The 17939-nt window shown below is 42.8% G+C and overlaps 1 protein-coding gene across 2 annotated transcripts in view; it reads left to right on the top strand.

Annotated features, from left to right (window-relative positions):
• LOC111977731 (BRCA1 DNA repair associated) overlaps positions 1 to 17939 on the top strand; it is a 41798-nt gene that overhangs the window by 1050 nt on the left and 22809 nt on the right. Inside the window, exons 2-14 of one of the 2 annotated variants that reach the window (XM_024007304.2) lie at positions 1656 to 1757; positions 1981 to 2034; positions 2224 to 2304; positions 2566 to 2654; positions 2762 to 2795; positions 2968 to 3089; positions 3341 to 6310; positions 6417 to 6490; positions 9200 to 9359; positions 9574 to 9643; positions 11468 to 11589; positions 13044 to 13285; positions 13476 to 13563. In XM_024007304.2, coding sequence (XP_023863072.1) covers positions 1675 to 1757; positions 1981 to 2034; positions 2224 to 2304; positions 2566 to 2654; positions 2762 to 2795; positions 2968 to 3089; positions 3341 to 6310; positions 6417 to 6490; positions 9200 to 9359; positions 9574 to 9643; positions 11468 to 11589; positions 13044 to 13285; positions 13476 to 13563 — 4189 coding nt within the window. In that variant the 5' untranslated portion in view covers positions 1656 to 1674. Of the gene's footprint in view, positions 1 to 1655; positions 1758 to 1980; positions 2035 to 2223; positions 2305 to 2565; positions 2655 to 2761; positions 2796 to 2967; positions 3090 to 3340; positions 6311 to 6416; positions 6491 to 9199; positions 9360 to 9573; positions 9644 to 11467; positions 11590 to 13040; positions 13286 to 13475; positions 13564 to 17939 lie in introns of both variants that reach the window. The other variant, XM_024007303.2, reaches the window with a different exon arrangement.

Below are 17939 nucleotides of genomic sequence, written 5' to 3'. Positions count from 1 at the left end.
CTTGCGGTTGAATGGTCCGTTGCGAGACGGACGCTGCATACTTTGAATTTGCGTTTTCTTCAGTCCAGCCAGAGTGACTAAACCACAGAAAAATAGGAAATATGTGGTTTTCAGTGACTTTATGGTATAGCTAGCAACGTGTAAACAATTACTCATTCCTGTAAGTGAGTACTATTTTAGTAATAATGTTAAATAATACACATTGGCTGTTAAGACAAGTCTATTATGACTTTTGCCTCCCTTTTTAAGTTTGATGACAATTATGTTTTTTGTTGTGATAATTATTAAGTGGAGGTCGCTAGCTACAGTGGTATCTTTAGCCTATATTTTAGCTAGTTAGCTGCTCTGCAAGCTAGCTTGATCTCCTTCTTGAGTTACAAATATTACATGCACAGATGAGACAGATATTTCACCGGATGTATAAATGTGAAGCATCCGCTTTGCGTTTCCACTCACTACCAATATGATAGTGAGAGGAAGCCCAGTGGCCGGTAGTGGGAGGAGATGGATTTGGCCAACATTCTGCTAATTTTCTATTTAATGAAACGTTTGGTCTCAATACAGTTTTCTGTTCCCAAAACTAGAATCAGTTCTGAACAGAGTGTAGAATCAGTTCTGAACAGAGTGGACAACGTTTTTTAGACTTTACCAAAGTATATATAAAAAAGTATTTGTTTAGGAGTGCAAAGTTGAATTGAGTTATTGCACACGCGCACATCAGACTAGTTGTTGCCTAACAGGAAAAAAAACACATTTTGCTAGAACGCGCCAATAGGATCTCGCTAGCTCGTGCTTGGCTCTGCAGAATGCCTTGCCTTTTCTGCCCACTGACTCATTTGTTCTAGTTTGCATCGACGGGCTGTGGTTTATCTTGGTTTAGTTATAAAAATCTTTGCTACTTGTGTCAGTTCAGTAGTAGGGCAAGATTTTATATATTTTTCATTTATTATTCAAAATACAAATCAACAATTTAGATTGTTACATCATACAAAAGAGAACACAGGTATTATTAACGAGAAAATACTAAAACATACAAAAAAATATCAAGTAATAACAAAAAGACACAATTCTAGTGCAATTGTAGTGATTACTACAGTAGTGGGGCAAGATTCCGATGAAGATGGCAAAATGAAATACGTCAGGCCTTAGCTGCTTTTAGCAACGTGAGTGTATTTACATACGCTAGCGTTGCTCCCTATTGGGTTGCACAAAAACAGTCAGCGGGAATCCAGAAGTTAAAAAAAACTTGATGATGGGGGAATTTAAGACAAAATATCTAAAGAATGTATTATTCAACAGACTCTCTAAATGTGGGTCTGTTGTAGACCCACTTCTTCTCTGCTTACCTCATGTCAAAATAAAATTACCCCACAAATTATTCCTTTTTGGTCCACATATGGCGGGCGTGCAGGACTTTTATTTTGCCCACCGGCACACTAACTTGAAATGTAATTTAACTTCTGGCTTCCTGTGGACTGTTTTTGTGCAACCCTATACAATAACAGAGCACGTCTAGTGTACTAAATACCAGTGATGCTAATAGCAGCTAGTGGGAACATCGATGGCTAGGAAATCAACTTGCTAGGAAAAGCTCAAATTATTTCTGTTGTCAGGATGGTCAGAAACTAATGAAATCACCCATTACTTGGCTACAGTTGTGCTGCACATGAGAAAATGAACACCATGAAGACCCCGAAGGCTGAAGATGTCAGACGGGGGATTTCTGTCATCTGGGAGATCTTGCAGTGTCCAATATGGTGAGTGTGACAGCAGAATAACGTTAGCCATCTGTAGAAGATTTCTGTATTGTGTAAGGTGTGTTGATGTTTCATATACTTTTGGTGGTAGTTTACTGTTTAGTATGCAGGCTGTTTCTACTTTATGTTGAAATCAATTGTTGTCTGATGAGCAGCAGGAAGTAGGCAATTATGATCCTGTTCATAGTTTGTTCTTCTGCTCTATGCTCTCTGTTCCATGTAGTTTGGAATTGATGAGCACACCTGTGTCTACTAAGTGTGACCACCAGTTTTGCAAGTAAGTAAGCTTTCACTTTCTTTGCCGTGGTCCTTTACTGCTGGTTCATTATGTAGTGTAGCTAGATGTTTGTAAGTGATTTTAACGTTTATTTTCAATGACAGTGTTACGCATTGACATCTCCCACTAACCTGGCTTTGTTTTTACGTTTTACAATCACTCACAGTTGTTGCTCTCTCCATGAATTAGGTTTTGCATAATAAAGCTCTTGGACAGCAGTAGGAGAAAGGAGGCCAACTGTCCAGTTTGTAAGATAAAGATCACAAAAAGGTATGCCGTATTGACTGTAGAGGAATAACAACCCCCCCCCCCTCCTGAATTGCGTTCATTATGAGAGTAAATGTGTCAGAGATATGCTTTCAAATGAAAATTGTACTATGCTGTACTTCTCAAAAGAACACAATGTTTTGAATTATTCTGCCATAACGAATCAGACTCTGGGTGTAAGCCTGTTTACTTTTGTTTTCTGGTGACTACGTGTGATTTACAGTTGGGTCAATTGTGTTATTTGACCCTGTTGTCTGTGTGCAGGAGTTTGCAGGAGAGCCCTGGGTTCCAGAAATTGGCAGAGGGATTGCAGAATATGGTCCAGGCCTATGAACATGACACCTGCACAAACTGTGAGCCACATCGTTTAGCTTCTATCACCAAAACATGTTACTATACTATAACTAATGTTTGAGATGTGGTAGAATTTTGATAATGATGACTTTAACATTTTTTTCAGACTTCACTGGAATGTCCCAGATGAGGAGACATAGGTAAGAACAGTAGCTCCGAAAACAATTATAGCGCTAGTTTCAATAAAGACGTGGTACATTTACTTACAATAAGTATTTTTCTATCTTTTGTCACTCCTGCATATTTTTCAAATGAATTAGTATTTCATTCAACATTTCCTTCCATCTTTATTTTCCTTTCTCTTCTAAATAGTGTCACAGAGACTGTGCAGAAGAAAAACGACCATGATGTCTCATCTGATGAAGTGTGGGCCACTGACCGTGCTGATGACGAGGATCATGAGTTTCCAATGTCCTGCTCGTCAACTATAGCAGGTGAGAGATTTAATTTGGGTATGGTGTGTTGTCAATTTTCCTGTAACTATTCCGTAATAGCGTTATTGATGGACAGCTGTATTAGTAGATTAATAAGAATAAGTCATTCAAAATAATAGTGTATATTTCATTCATTGAAATTACTGAAAGTCTTAGAATGTGTCTTTTTCAAAGCATGCTTTTCACATGATTATTTGAGCATATGATTATTATGAGTCTTGTGTTAGTCACCGCCATGCCTCTCTCTTCAGCCAAGGATGGCTTTGCAAAGCTCATGGGTCTTGAAGATTCTTGCCCTGTCATTTCGGACGAGGGGTTTGATAGCGGCCTAGGTGACATACCTCCAGCCATTGAAAAGGATACCGATGACTCTAAAGCTACCTCCACCACAGAAAAACAGAAGCCAGCATTAGAGGCAGAAATACCTGTGGTTGTTGAAAGAGCTCCTTCACGACCCCAAAAGCTAGGAAAAAAGATAACCACTCATCCTCAAGATCCACCATGCCTCCCTGAAAAAGTCATAGACCAACCTGTCAGACGATCTTCGAGGAATAACAAAAGAAAGTCCTTGACTGAAATGATTGACCAGAATCAGAAGAAAAGTCTAGAGAAAGTCTCTGAGTGGCTCATGAATAATTCCTCAACAGAAGAAAACTCTGAGAAGGAGAAAAACACAGAGGGCTCTTATGACTCAGTTTCTTTGGCAGGAAGTTGTTCCCCCGCCTCACCCTTAGAGGATAACCTCAGAAATAAGGACGAGAGTCCAAAGAGAGAAGAGCGTGGCAAATGTCTTGAGGAGCTGGTATTTGGGGCTGTTTACAAACGGGATCGAAGAGGGATCCGCAGTTTTTCACCACAGAACAGAGCAATCACAGACCCTCCACCACCCTGTCCAGCTGAGGAACTCCCAATCCTGAAGAAGATTGCCAAAAGGAGGATGAGTAATAAACTGACACCTGCTGACTTTGTCAAGAGACCAAGATCTGAGGAGAATGAAGACAGTGTTATGGATGACCGACCAGAGATGACAGAACCACAAGAGGATTCTCCCAATGAACACCCAAGAGATACTGAAGAAGATAAGTTGATTGACCTGACTGGGGAGCTGAATTCTAATAGCTCTGACAAGCAAGGAGAAGAGCTTGATGAGTTGCCAGAAGGTGACAACAAAGAGAATGAAGATGTAGAGGACAGTCCTGTGTTTGATGTGCCACTACGGGAATCTGGGAGGAAGCCAAATAAAAAGATGCACGGTAGGTGGCAGGACGTTGACGGGGATTTACAAGGGAAAGTGAAGTCGGAGAATAACGAGCAAAAGAAGCCTGCCAAGAAAAAAGGGGAAAACATCAAGGTGGAGAAGAGCAAGGCAGCCAAGTCCTTAGTCCTTGTGGGTGTCGGAGAGGGTGGAATTGACCCTAAGATACCTAAGAGCAGACCGTCAGGCCAGACTGAGGTTCAGATTGAGAGTTACCCTAGCAGTGAGGATCCAGGAAGCCCGATCATGAGGAGAACCAGGAGGAGTCGGAGGCTTCAGCTCTTCACAGAGGAAGTACAAGGGAGTAACAAGAAGATCAGCACTGCAACATCCACAAAGGTTGACGTACTTGATTCAGACTGCTGCATCTTGTTGCAATCAGAGGAGGCGAAAGCTGACACTGACAGGGATAATGTGGCTTGTTTGCAGAACGAAAATACAGAAAAGGCTGTAAGGAAAAACGGATGTGTTTTAGATGAAGAAATGGGAGGTATTGAGAACTTGGACTCTAGCGAGAAAAGATTGTGTGAAATGATTGAGTCACAGAAAGTGAACCCAGTTGAGGAGTCTATTGTTGAAGTCCCAAGTACAGGAATTCCTTGTCACGCTGATGTTGCTTGTTCAGTGACTATGGTACCAAGTTCAATTAGTACTCCTGAGGCAAGTGTCTCATGTGCCGTGCCTGAGAGTGTAAACCAAAGTAATCCGGTTATCAAACCATTAGCTGTACCACAAGAGACGTCAGCCAGCCAGGCCAAATGTATTGATCTGGAGGATGATGACCGGAATGACAGTGAGCTGGACACTGAGCAACTGCTGAAGAGCTTCAAAGCCACCAAAAGGAAGTCTTTCCACCTTGGTAGTCCAAATATCAAGAGGAGTTCCTTCTGGTCCAACAAGGAAAATACAACTCTTACAAAGACTCAAGAGAACAAACATGTCGGCACAGAGATGGAAGCAGGAAATGGGCAGGGATTTTCAAGGACAACGGAGTGTCCCACAGTCCAACAGGAATCTGAGAAAAGGACAGTATTTGAAAATTCTTGCTCTAGTGATTTGAGCCCACCTTCAAGTTCCCTCAACAATATTTCACAAGAAAAAGCGCAGAGGAATCGTAAAAGGCTCAGAAAGTCCATTCTTACCAGACCACCTCAGGATTTAGTGGAGTCTTCAAACCCTGATACCAGTGGGAAGACCCAGAAACAGATTCTGGCCAGGCTTTCTGGCAACAGCTCAAAAAGTGCCCTCAGTCCCAACAAAGTCACAAAAAGCCAAATGGAATCTCCCCTCCAAGCTGTGGGTTCTGGTCTGCTCTTTCCAGCTTTTGGCGCCTCTAAGGAAAATCTACCAGATCCGACACCTGTAGCTACAAAGCAACTTAGAGTCCCTAAAAGTCAGCAGCCATACAAAGTGGAGGGCAGCATGAGGAAAAGTCCAACAGTTCTGGAGAGTAGCCACAGTGTTGGATCAGAGACTGCAGTGGAGCCAAACAAAACGTGGCCAGAGAACATGACTGGAAACATGGCCAATACAGAGTCCTCCTTGACTCCAGATGACCTCCTTCCAATTATCCAATCAGTAGTTATCCAAGAGGCAGAGAGGACTAAAGGAAGTGGTGTGGTCAGCTTGCACTCTCCCATCAAGGGCACCCTAAAGCGGAGGAAGGCTCAGAGACTGGAGTCTTCCTCGGAGTCCGACTGCAGTGGGGAGGAAGAGGAACTGCCTTCCCTTGCGCAAATTTTCAGACCTTCGGCTTGTCCACCAACCGCTGAGGAGGAGGAGGAGGAATCAGTCACATTGCTCAAAGACCATGCGAGGGAACAAGGAAGCTACAGGGAGGCTGGTGATGGTACCTGTGCTGCAGCTGAAGATGGGCAGCGAGCGAGCAGTCCTCCCATGTGCCCCAGTCCTGAATGGGTCACCACCAGCCAGGCATCTGTGGACCTGTTTGGAACACCAGAAGAAGGTGAGTAAATGTTAGGCCTTATTATATTCATCTTATTACCTGTGATTGAACTGAGACTGAAACATGAAATGCGTAAATGCATTTTCAAATGTTTCTGATCTTTCAGGGGAAGGAATGGCAGGTGACACTGGCCTGACACAGGAATCATCACAGTTTTCAAGCGAGTGCATTGCCACTCAGGTAAGGATATTTATACTCCGCCCTGTTATTTCATATATTACTAGACGGTAGACATTACGAACCAAGTTATAACTTACTTTGATGTATTTTTTAATAAAAGGAAACCCTAGTGTGTAAATCTCACACGGGGTAGTGATGTCGATTTTTTTAAATATATCTAAATCTCAGCTAAGCATTAAATGTTTTCTCTGAATTTTTGCCAATATTTTCCAGCTAATTTAATACTCAATACGTGTCACACCCATCTTTGGTACACATGTAGCTATAATTTTCAAATGTAAATATGGCCCTCTATATCACAAGCAGTAGTAGTTTGCAGTATTGGATGCTTTGTGCTGCATTGGCACGCCATGACCAATAGATGGCAGACATTGCATTTATTTATTTTTTCTTCACCAAGCTTGTCAGTGCTTGGAAGACCGACTACATGGACGCGTAAAGAATGTCCCCCTCAGCATCTTTCTAAATTGCATTTCATTTAAGTTTGCGGAAATGCGGCCGAGGAGATGATTCTCGTTTTCTGCCCCATCCGTCTTCATGCACTCCTACTTTGTCTGCTGTATTTGATTGGGAGTTTGGTTTATGTGGTTTTAGGCAGCGGAGAGGAGTTTATTCACAGCTGTACAGCCAGTTGAGGATTGGGTCTCTCTGACAAGCGTGTGTCTGTGTCTACGAGCGTCCAATGCACGCTTGCCTGTGCGCATGTGTTTGGCGATTTTTACACGCTGACTACCTACAGTATATGTTACTCCAGTTAGAAAATAATCTCATACATCCCATCTCTTGGCCTCCATAGAGGATTTACTCACCAGTCGTCATTCTGGGTCTGTATGGTTCTGGCTCAATGCTCAGTCATGGCCAGTGAGTAATGAGCTTAGCCAAAGCCCTGACACATCTAGGGGGCATGGCTGCAAGCCTTTTGGGGCTGAGTGTCTTCCATATCTGCCCTGAACCGTTGAACCCTAGGTCTTCCCCTCAGACAAATGACTACACCCCAACTTACTCTCTCTCTCTGTTTCTTTATCTCCATCTCTCTTTGTGTGTGTGTGTACTCCCCCTATTATTTTTTTTACCTCTTGGTCTGTCTCTTTCTGTCTTCCCCCTCTCCATCCTTCTGTCTCTTTACTTCTTTTTGATGAAGTGTTCAGTGCTTCAAGCAAATTTCCGCTGCCAACTCCAGTAATGCTGGATGGCAGAAAATCCATCTTTAATGTTTGGTTCTGCCACCACCAGTCGAATGACATGCCTAGCGCCATCCTCTCCTAGTTGATGGACGTTTTCTATTGTTTACCCGTATCAGCGTAAAGGCGACCCATGCGTTAGAACTTTCACTCACACACACACACACACACACACACACACACACACACTTCTGTATATTTTGTGTATGTGGACACCCCTTCAAATTAGTAGATTTGGTTATTTCAGCCACACCCGTTGCTGACCAGTGTATAAAATCAAGCACACAGCCATGCAATCTTCATAGACAAACATTGGCAGTAGAATGGCCCATACTGACGAGCTCAGTGACTTTCAATGTGGCACCGTCATACGATGCCACCTTTCCAACAAGTCATTTCGTCAAATTTCTGCCTTGCTAGAGCTGCCCCGGTCAACTGTAAGTGCTGTTATTGTGAAGTGGCAATGTCTAGGAGCAACAACGGCTCAGCCACAAAGTGGTAGGCCATACAAGCTCACAGACGAGTGCTAGAACGTAAAAATCGTCTTTCCTCGGTTGCAACACTCACTACAGAGTTCCAAACTGCCTCTGGAAGCAACGTCAGCACAATAACCCTTCGTCGGGAGCTTCATGAAATGGGTTTCCATGGCCGAGCAGCTGCACACAAGCCTAACATCACCACGCACACTGCCAAGTGTCGGCTGGAGTGGTGTAAAGTTCATCGCCATTGGACTCTGGAGCAGTGGAAACGCGTTCTCTGGAGTGATCAATCACGCTTTACCATCTGGCAGTCTGACGGACTAATCTGGGTTTGGCAGATGCCAGGAGAACGCTACCTGCCCGAATGCATAGTGCCAACTGTAAAGTTTAGTGTCGGAGGAATAATGGTCTGGGGATATTTCTCATGGTTTTGGCTAGGCCCCTTAGTTCCAGTGAAGGGACGTCTTAATGCTACAGCATACAATGACATTCTAGATGATTCTGTGCTTCCAACTATGTGGCACGCCCCTTTCTTGTTTCAGCATGACAATGCCCTCATGCACAAAGCAAGGACCATACAGAAATGGTTTGTCGAGCTCGGTGTGGAAGAACTTGACTGAGCTGCACAGAGCCTGGACCTCAACCCCATCGAACACCTTTGGGATGAATTGGAATGCCGACCGCGAGCCAGGCCTAATCGCCCAACATCAGTGCCCGACCTCACTAATACTCTTGTGGCTGAATGGAAGCAAGTCCATACAGCAATGTTCCAACATCTAGTGGAAAGCCTTCCCAGAAGAGTGGAGACTGTTATAGCAGCACAGAGGGACCAACTCCATATTAATGCCCATGATTTTGGAATGAGATGTTCGACGAGCAGGTGTCCACATACTTTTTGTCATGTAGTGTACGTACACAAATACACACTAAGCAGGCGCTCCACCAATTTTACCAGACATTGTCTCCCTTTCAATTGCGGTATATATTTTTCCTCATTCTGCCTCGCTCATCTATAGTTATGTATCTCGCTCTCCCTTTCTCTCCTTCAGCAAAAGGTTGCGATGCAGGAGGAGCTGCGGAGGCTGGAGAGAATGATGGCGTTGGTGTCTGAAGCGCTCCAGGAGAAGGAGGAGGAGGAGCCCACTGGGGCCAAAGTCAACCCCGGGGCCCCATATCCCCCAGCGCTGCTTCAACCAGACAGGTCCACAGGTACAGAACTGGGCTTTGTTCAGGAGGGTGCAACATAACTGACCGACCAGATAGAAATGTATTGTACAGAAGAGGAAATTGTCTGTCGTGTAGAATAGGAGATGGTTTCAGTTCAGTATACCTTTTTAAGAAATACGAGCAGGGGACTGGTTGACAGTATTGTTTGAAAGCTGTCTACTTTCGAATGGCAGCTGACCTGAATTTGTTTGTTTAGTCTCCTCAGGCCTTGATCTCCAGGCGACCCTGCCGTGTGGCCAGGGCACCAGGAAGAGATCTGCCAGCAGGTGAGCAAAGCCAGAGGTTAACGAGGCACCACACATTAACAACAGACTTCATGAAATTATGACTGATTCAACGCTTCACTACACAATCACTTTGATAACCCGGTGCTGTTGGTTAGGTGTTGCTTACTACTTCATAAAATATGTGGGAGTTATTGAAAAATATAAATGTTATCGCAAAGTAGCACAAATTAAGTCTGTGCAATTAGAAAAATCCTAATTTGGGCGTTTTTAATTGAACTCAGTGCAACAGAAAACAGGGTCGTCCCCCACCGAGTTTAGAATGTAGGAAATCGCACTTAGATGATAAGTAGACTTTTTATTCACAGCATGAGATGGGAGCACTATTATTGCCAGCTGCTTACTTATGAGCCATCACCACAACAGCAAGTCATCTGAATCTGCGACTTATTGAGGCGCGACTGATGGAGGGGGGTGGGTGTCGTTGGCTGCAACCTTCGGGCAGTATATGCTCATTTCAACCAGAGTGGGGCCCTGTATCAGCTTCAGAGCCATTTTCAGGGCATGAATTTCATCCTCAACATAGCAATATTTTTAAGTGTCTGCCATGTAATTGCTTTTTCCCTCAACCCGTGACTGAGGGGAAAGTCCAAGAAAGTTAGCTCGTGTTAGCTAGTATCTTTGTTTTAGCTAGCTCAGCGTCTGCCTGGTGCAGTTTTTTGGATAGAGGGTGATGCATCTCGGAGGACAGGCGGATAATCTCCCTAATGAAGCCGGAATCTGCTTATGCTGCGGAGAATCAAAAAGTAATTAGCGGCTGCATCTTATTTGTCATTTGGAGCACTTAGAGGGAAACTTGGGTTGCCACGGTAATTTATCTCTCCCGCTTGACTGCATCTCCCTATCTCTCCCTCCTTACTCATCTCCAGGGTTCTAAGTGCTGTCCTCTGGGGGAGGGAGAGAGCAGGGCCGGCTCCAGGCATAAGCAACATAAGCAGTCGCTTAGGGCCCCCCTGGCTGCTAGGGGGCTCCCATTGATTTTGTTAGTCACTCTAACTCCCGATATCATTAACTTGGCATAAGTCTTTGCAAAATGTGTAGAATTGCAGGAAATTAGCTGTATAAAATGAAAAAATGTTCTCTCTGCCCCATGGCAAAATGAGTAGAATTTCATGAAATTTGTTATAAAATTGCTAACCTTCTCTCCGCCCATGGCAAAATTTGTAGAATTGCATAAATCTTGCTTTAAAACTGCAACATTTCCTCTACTCCCCATGGAAAAATGTGTAGAATTGCAGCAAATTTACTTTAGATCGTACAAGAGGGGGGCCACTAAAATGTTTTGCCCGAAGGTTGGGGGCCTCCCCAACCAACCAAATCTCATTTCACCTCACCAAAAGGCTAGGGTCGGCCCTGAAAGAGGGATGAATAGGGAAAAAGAGGAGAGACTGGGATCATATGAGACAAGTTTTGCTGGCCTCTATTTTACTGTGCATGTCTGGAGACATTGGTGAAATTGTAAGGAATGGGTTGCAATGACGTCTTTTACCTGGGACTATCATCTAGCCACCGGTCATTTAAATACAGGAGTTCTGTCAAGTTGCTGCATTACCTTATCCTAATCAAAATGTCCCTGAGTAAGTTTCTATTGCATATTTTTTGATTCACCAAACCGCAATTGAATCTTGCTTCACTAGGTTATATTCAATTTTTAATCACAAGGGTTAAGCTTTTAGTCATAACTGTCAACCACAATTTTATTAATTCAATGTATATCTGTCAATGTCTCTTCCTTGTGGTTCTTTGCCGTGGYTGCTCTTTCCCAAAAACTTTCCACATAGTCTGATGTTCTCTCTTCTACCCTAGGGAAGGTGCCCAAAACATTGGGGGAAATGCAGACTCACCACCCCCTGGTCTTGGAGACTGTGAGGGCCTTGGGCCCACCCCCACCACGCCCTGCCGCACCAAGGGGCCTGGAGGGACTGGGGGTAAGTCCACGGATCCAGTGGCTACTACAATGGCATTAGACTAATAAGACCAAAAATAATTTTGTGGAAGGTCTGAGGTCCTTCCCAAATTTTTCAAAAGTCAAAAGCCATAGTAGTATAGAGAATACCCATCTCTGTCTTAATCTGAGAGTGTTTGTGTGTTGCCATGAACTTGCATCAAATCAAAGTTTATTTGTCGCGTACAGTTTTGCAGGTTTTATCGCAGGTGCAGCAAAATGCTTATGTTTAGGGATGCACGATATATTGGTGACCGTATCAAGTTTAACGCTGATGTGCAAAACCAATGTCAAAGCTGACGTGCATACCTATATAACGTGTTAAGTGTTATTTGACACGCCAAATAGTGTGTTATTTGACACGCCAAATAGTGTGTTATTTGACACGCAAGACCCAAACGGCGTTCCATAGAAATCCTGGTTGAGAATGAACAAATGAACAACGAAACAGCAAGTAAGTGAAAGAAATTGGTTTTGATTATGTTTTACTGGTAATGGGGACATACGTAAATGCCAACAAAATAACTTTTTGGTCAGTGTGTGTGCACGTGTAACCTTTATTTAACTAGGCAAGTCAGTTAAGAATAAATTCTTATTTACAATGACGGCCTACCCCGGCCAAACCCGTACGACGCTGGGCCAATTGTGCGCCGCCCTATGGGACTCCCAATCACGGCCGAATGTGCTACAGCCTGGATTTGAACCAGGGACTGTAGTGATGCCTCTTGCACTGAGATGCAGTGCCTTAGACTGCTGTGTTCGTGTAGGTGTTAACTATTTAACTGTACTAGAATGCTTAAAAGGCTGCTAAAATTTGAAATATGGGGTATCAGTATAGTTTGTTTTTTTTGCGAGGCAAATATCAGATATTGGTATCGGACAAAAATGTCATATCGGTGCATCACTAGTGGACATTTTGAAGTGGGGACAACAGACTGGGATAGGGAGAGATTGACTATGTCCCATAAACACACCAGCCAGCTGGTCTGCACATGCTCTGATGACGCGATTTGGGATACCTTCTGGGCTGGCAGCCTTGCGAGGGTTAACGCACTTGAACTCCTTATTCACGTCGACCATGGAGATCGTAGTCCTTGTGAGCAGCGGGAGCCCACGTCGGCGGCTAGGTGTTGTTTTTCCTGGAAGCGGGCGAAGTAGGTGTTTAGCTTGTCCGGGAGCGAGGCGACGGTGTCCGTGACATGGCTGGCTTTCCCTTTATAATCCGCGATTGTCTGGAGTCCCTGCCACATGCGTCTTGTGTCTGAGCCGTTGAATTGCAACTCTACTTTGTCCCTGTACCGTCGTTGCCTTACGGAGGTCATAGCTAGTCTGTTTTGTACACATCCATAGTAGTATTACATGTTTGTTAGTTCACGGTTTCGATTGATTAGTGTTATTTTGTAGTATGTGAATGTATTTGCGTGTCTACGTCAGCAGGGCGGCTTGGCAGACAGTCAGGACGGATCCTAAGGAGCAGCATGAGAGCGAGGCCCAACCAGGGGTCGTCGGTGGTCAGAGTGCACAGCGGGACCAATGCTCCCTCAGCTGGGCTGGAGGTCCAGGATACCCCGGGGGCCATCCAGCCTGCCAACACACACCCATCAACACACACTCCACTGCAGGAACCCGCTGGGGTCAAGTTGGTGCTGGTAGCATCAGGACTCAGTGCACCTGAACAGGTAAATGTTTCTGTGACGCATCCTAGTACGTCAATTCACACGTTCCAGGTGTTTTAAATGTGTGATAATACTTGATGTTATTAGGTTTTAATATAACTTTAATCTACCTTATGAGATACTGGTTGTACTTCTGTGGCACTTGAGTCTCGAGTTTGCTTACTGATGACAGATTTTTCCACTTTCTCTCCAGTCGATGGTGAACAAGTTTGCCAAGAGGATTGGAGGCAGTGTGTGTTCACAAGTGACATCCGAGACCACCCATGTCATCATGAACACAGGTTAGTGTGGAGTAACCTTTCGCTACAGAAAATTAAACAAGTATTTATTTTTGGACTAATTCAGGTAGGTCCAGACCGCGGATTTCACGGCAGCATGGCCTTTGATGCCCCTTGTGTGTCCATTATTCCCCCCACCAAAAAGCCATGCCTTGTGGCCGTTGTGCCCTTCGGCTGAATATAATTATTATAATAATTCCCTTCCCCCGGCTACCAATCGCGGTGCTCTGAAGCACCTCTCACTCACATGGCTTTCTCAGATCTCAATTCTTATTAGCCAATGCCGGTCACGTGATCAGCTCCTTCTCACAGCCCTCACAGCTCCGAAGTACAAGTGAAGACCGACACATCGGGAATGCAACGGCGTACATCCTTCTTATGGAATTCCGAAGCACACTTTGAAGATGATAGAAGAACTGTCCACATTTATCTCTCCTCAGCCAACAAGATGAGAAACGAACGTTAAAATCACTGGCCTATGTCAATCTACTGTTCCCCCATAGAATAGGTTACCCATTCTATTGCTCAGCTCAACGTTCTGTGCGAGAAATAAATATTTATCTCGAGGCGGCTTGAAATTAAGAGCATCTAGTCGTCCCGGAGACAATAGAAAACAGATTCAAAACAGATTCTGGGACAGTTGTGGGACGGTAGATCCCAAATTCATGCAACCACTGTAAATCAAAAATAAACGTAAAAAAGCAATGAGGCTGATGCAACAGATCAGAACGTTTAGCTTAAAATGTTGATAATCTTATTTCTTCACATTATAACCGCAGAAATACGCTCACGGCAGTAATAATGACCTCAACATTTCAATGGTCGGTTTTTGGCTAGACTACTTTGAAACAAGATTAGATAGACATGCCTTATAAAATGACAAACAATGAAGTTTATGGTTAAAGTGTTTCAAAATGCTGATTGCCTCAACTCCGATTCCAATGGGCGGTGCGCAACAGGCACTGTCATTTCTCTCCTATGTGAATGAACCGTGCCTTAAGTATGCCGACAGACTCAAGCCTTTTAGACGTTAACGTTTGTCCTTCAGTCATGTTTGATAAATCTAATGGCGTTTAGCCTATATTTATGTAATCAAAAGTCAAATTAAAGTTGGCTACATTTTCAGGCATCTCCATTTCAGCATTGGTGTAGACATGAGAAGCTGTAAGCTAAATTCGCATATCACCTACACTTTGACATGTATGCTAATTATTGATGTACGTTTTATGCAAAATACATTTAGAATATTATTCTAAAAGCACTTTTGAAAGAGGGKGATCCGAGCTTTCCTCTGCGACTACATTTATTTCGCAACTCATTAAACCGGAGTGTATATAATAGCATGGTTTTGTGGCATGTAGCGCTCAGTGCCTTGGTGGAGGCCACTGCTGAATGTAACACGGGTCAGTTGTAACAGGTAGGCCTACATTATGTTCCACTGTATTTATGCAGCCTTGTCTGCGTGCCAGTGGATGGTTTCCTTAACAATACTTCTTGATTATATTGTTTGGTAAGTGTACAACACAGGGAGGACAAAGGTTTTTTTGTATAGCCTTCACAATACACATTAGGCCTACAAGCTTTTTATTTTACCTTTATTTAACTAGGCAAGTCAGTTAAGAAAAAAATCTTATTTTCAATGACGGCCAGTGCCTTAGCAGTACCTTAGCCAGTAGGTACTGGCTACAGTGCCTTCAGAAAGAATTCACACCCCTTGACTGCCTTGTTCAGAACAACAGATTTTTACATTGTCAGCTCGGGGATTTGATCTTGCAACCTTTCGGTTACTAGTCCAACGCTCTAACCACTAGGCTACCTAGTATCATCAGTATCTAGTATCATCAGTATCTGTAAATGTCAAGTTTTAGCCAGTAGGTACTAGCTACAGTGTCTTCAGAAAGAATTCATACCCCGTGACTTTTTCAACATTTTGTTGCGTTACACCCTGAATTTAAAATAGATTTAAATGTAGAATTTGTGTGACTGGCCTACACACAATACCTCATAATGTCGAAGTGGAATTACAGTACTAGTCAAAAGTTTGGACACACTTACTCATTCAAGAGCTTTTCTTTATTTTGGACTATTTTCTACATTGTAGAATAATAGTGAAGACATCAAAACTATGAAATAACACATGGGATCATGTAATAAAACAAAAAAGTGTTAAACAAATCAATATATATTTTAGATTCTACAAAGTAGCCACCACCCTTTGCCTTGACAGCTTTGCACATGCTTGGCATTCTCTCAACCAGCTTCACCTGGAATGTTTTTCCAACAGTCTTGAAGGAGTTCCCACATATGCTAAGCACTTGTTGGCTGCTTTTCTTTCACTCTGCAGTCCAACTCATCCCAAACCATCTCAATTAGGTTGAGGTTGGGTGATTGTGGAGGACACACTTACTCACTATTTCATAGTTTTGATTCACTATTATGCTACAATGTAGAAAATAGTAAAAATGAAGAAAAACCCTTGAATGAGTGTCCAAACTTTTGACTGGAACGGTATGTTTACATAAATTAATTATCTTGCGTAAATAAGTATTCAACCCCTTTGCTATGGCAAGCCTAAATATGATCAGGAGTAAAAATGTGCATAACAAGTCACATGACAAGTTGCATGGACTCACTCTGTGTGCAATAATAGTGTTTAACAGGATTTTTGAATGATTACCTCATCTCTGTACCCCACACATACAATTATCTGTAAGGTCCCTCAGTTGAGCAGTGAATTTAAAACACAGATTCAACCACAAAGACCAGGGAGGTTTTCCCATGCCTCGCAAAGGGCACCTATTGGTAGATGGGTAAAAACAAACAAAAGGCATTGAATATTCCTTTGAGCATGGTGAAGTTATTCATTAAACTTTGGATGATTTATCAATACACCCAGTCACTACAAAGATACAGGTGTCCTTCCTAACTCAGTTGCCGGAGAGGAAGGAAACGGCTGTGATAGAAAACTGAGGATGGATCAACTACATTGTAGGTACTCCACAATACTAACCTAAATGACATATTGAAAAGGAAGTTTGTACAGAATAAAAATATTCCAAAACATGCATCCGGTGTGCAATAAGGCACAAGTAATACTGCAAAAAATGTGGCAATGAAATTAACTTTATGTCCTGAATACAAAGCGTTATATTAAACCGTAAGGTTTTAATGGATTTTATAGGAGAAACTGAGGGTGGATCAACAACGTAGTAATTACTTCACAATACTAACCTAATTGACAGAGTGCAAAGAAGGAAGCTTGTATAGAAAAACAAATATTCCAAAACATGCATCCTGTTTGCAGTAAGCCACTAAAGAAAATATTGCAAAAAATGTGGCAAAGCAATTCCGTTTTTGACATGAATACAAAGTGTTATATTTGCGGAAAATACAACGCATCACCCAAAAGTGACCCCCAAAAAAATCGCAATTTAATCCATTTTAAATTCAGGCGGTAACACAACAAAATGTGGAAAATGTCAAGGGGTGTGAATACTTTTAAGTATCGTGATAATATTGTATCAGTTCTCTGGCAATTCCCATCCCTAACACAAACACACAGCCCTCTACACACACACACACACCGTCTTCAAGCCTTAATTACGCTCTCTGATGGATTCTTTGGATTTCAAAGCCGCCTCCTCCAAAGCACAACATTAGCTGAAGAGTGGTTTAAGGAAGCCACGTTAATGGCATCCGTTACCCCGGCAACTGCCAAATGAAATTGTGCAGGTTCTTGATCTTTCGGGGGCAGTGAAAGGTTGAGGAGGAGTAGGAGGAGGAAAGTTTGGGTCTGTGTGCGAGAAAGAGTTATCTCACCATGGTCATTAGACTAAAACAGACGTTTAGAATTCCACACCTAGGTAGTATTCATTAGGCACCAACTGGAAGAAAACGGACTGAAACATGGAGTGACTGCCTCTACTTAAGAAACAATTGTTTTTGATTTCCGTTGCAAAATGTTTTGCTACAATGTGCACTAATGGATACAACCCTGCCTTTGACATGTTGCACTCAATGTGGTGACTTCTTAACAGTGTATTCGGAAAGTATTCAGACCCCTTCGCATTTTCCACATTTTGTTACGTTACAGCCTTATTCTAAAATGGATTAAAAAAATTAAATAATCGATCATCAATCTACACACAATAGCCCATAATGACAAAGTGAAAACAGKTTTTTAGAAAATTTTGCAAATGTATAAAAAAAAAWAAAAAAAACTAAACCTTATTTACATAAGTATTCTGACCCTTTGCTATGAGACTCAAAATTGAGCTTAGGTGCATCCTGTTTCCATTGATCAACCTTGATGTTTCTACAACTTGGCTGGAGTCCACCTGTAGTAAATTCAGTTGATTGTTCATGATTTGGAAAGGCAC

This window comes from Salvelinus sp. IW2-2015, linkage group LG18 (genome assembly GCF_002910315.2).
Source record: "Salvelinus sp. IW2-2015 linkage group LG18, ASM291031v2, whole genome shotgun sequence".
Taxonomy (NCBI): Eukaryota; Metazoa; Chordata; class Actinopteri; order Salmoniformes; family Salmonidae; genus Salvelinus; species Salvelinus sp. IW2-2015.
This window is presented reverse-complemented; position numbering and strand designations above follow the sequence as displayed.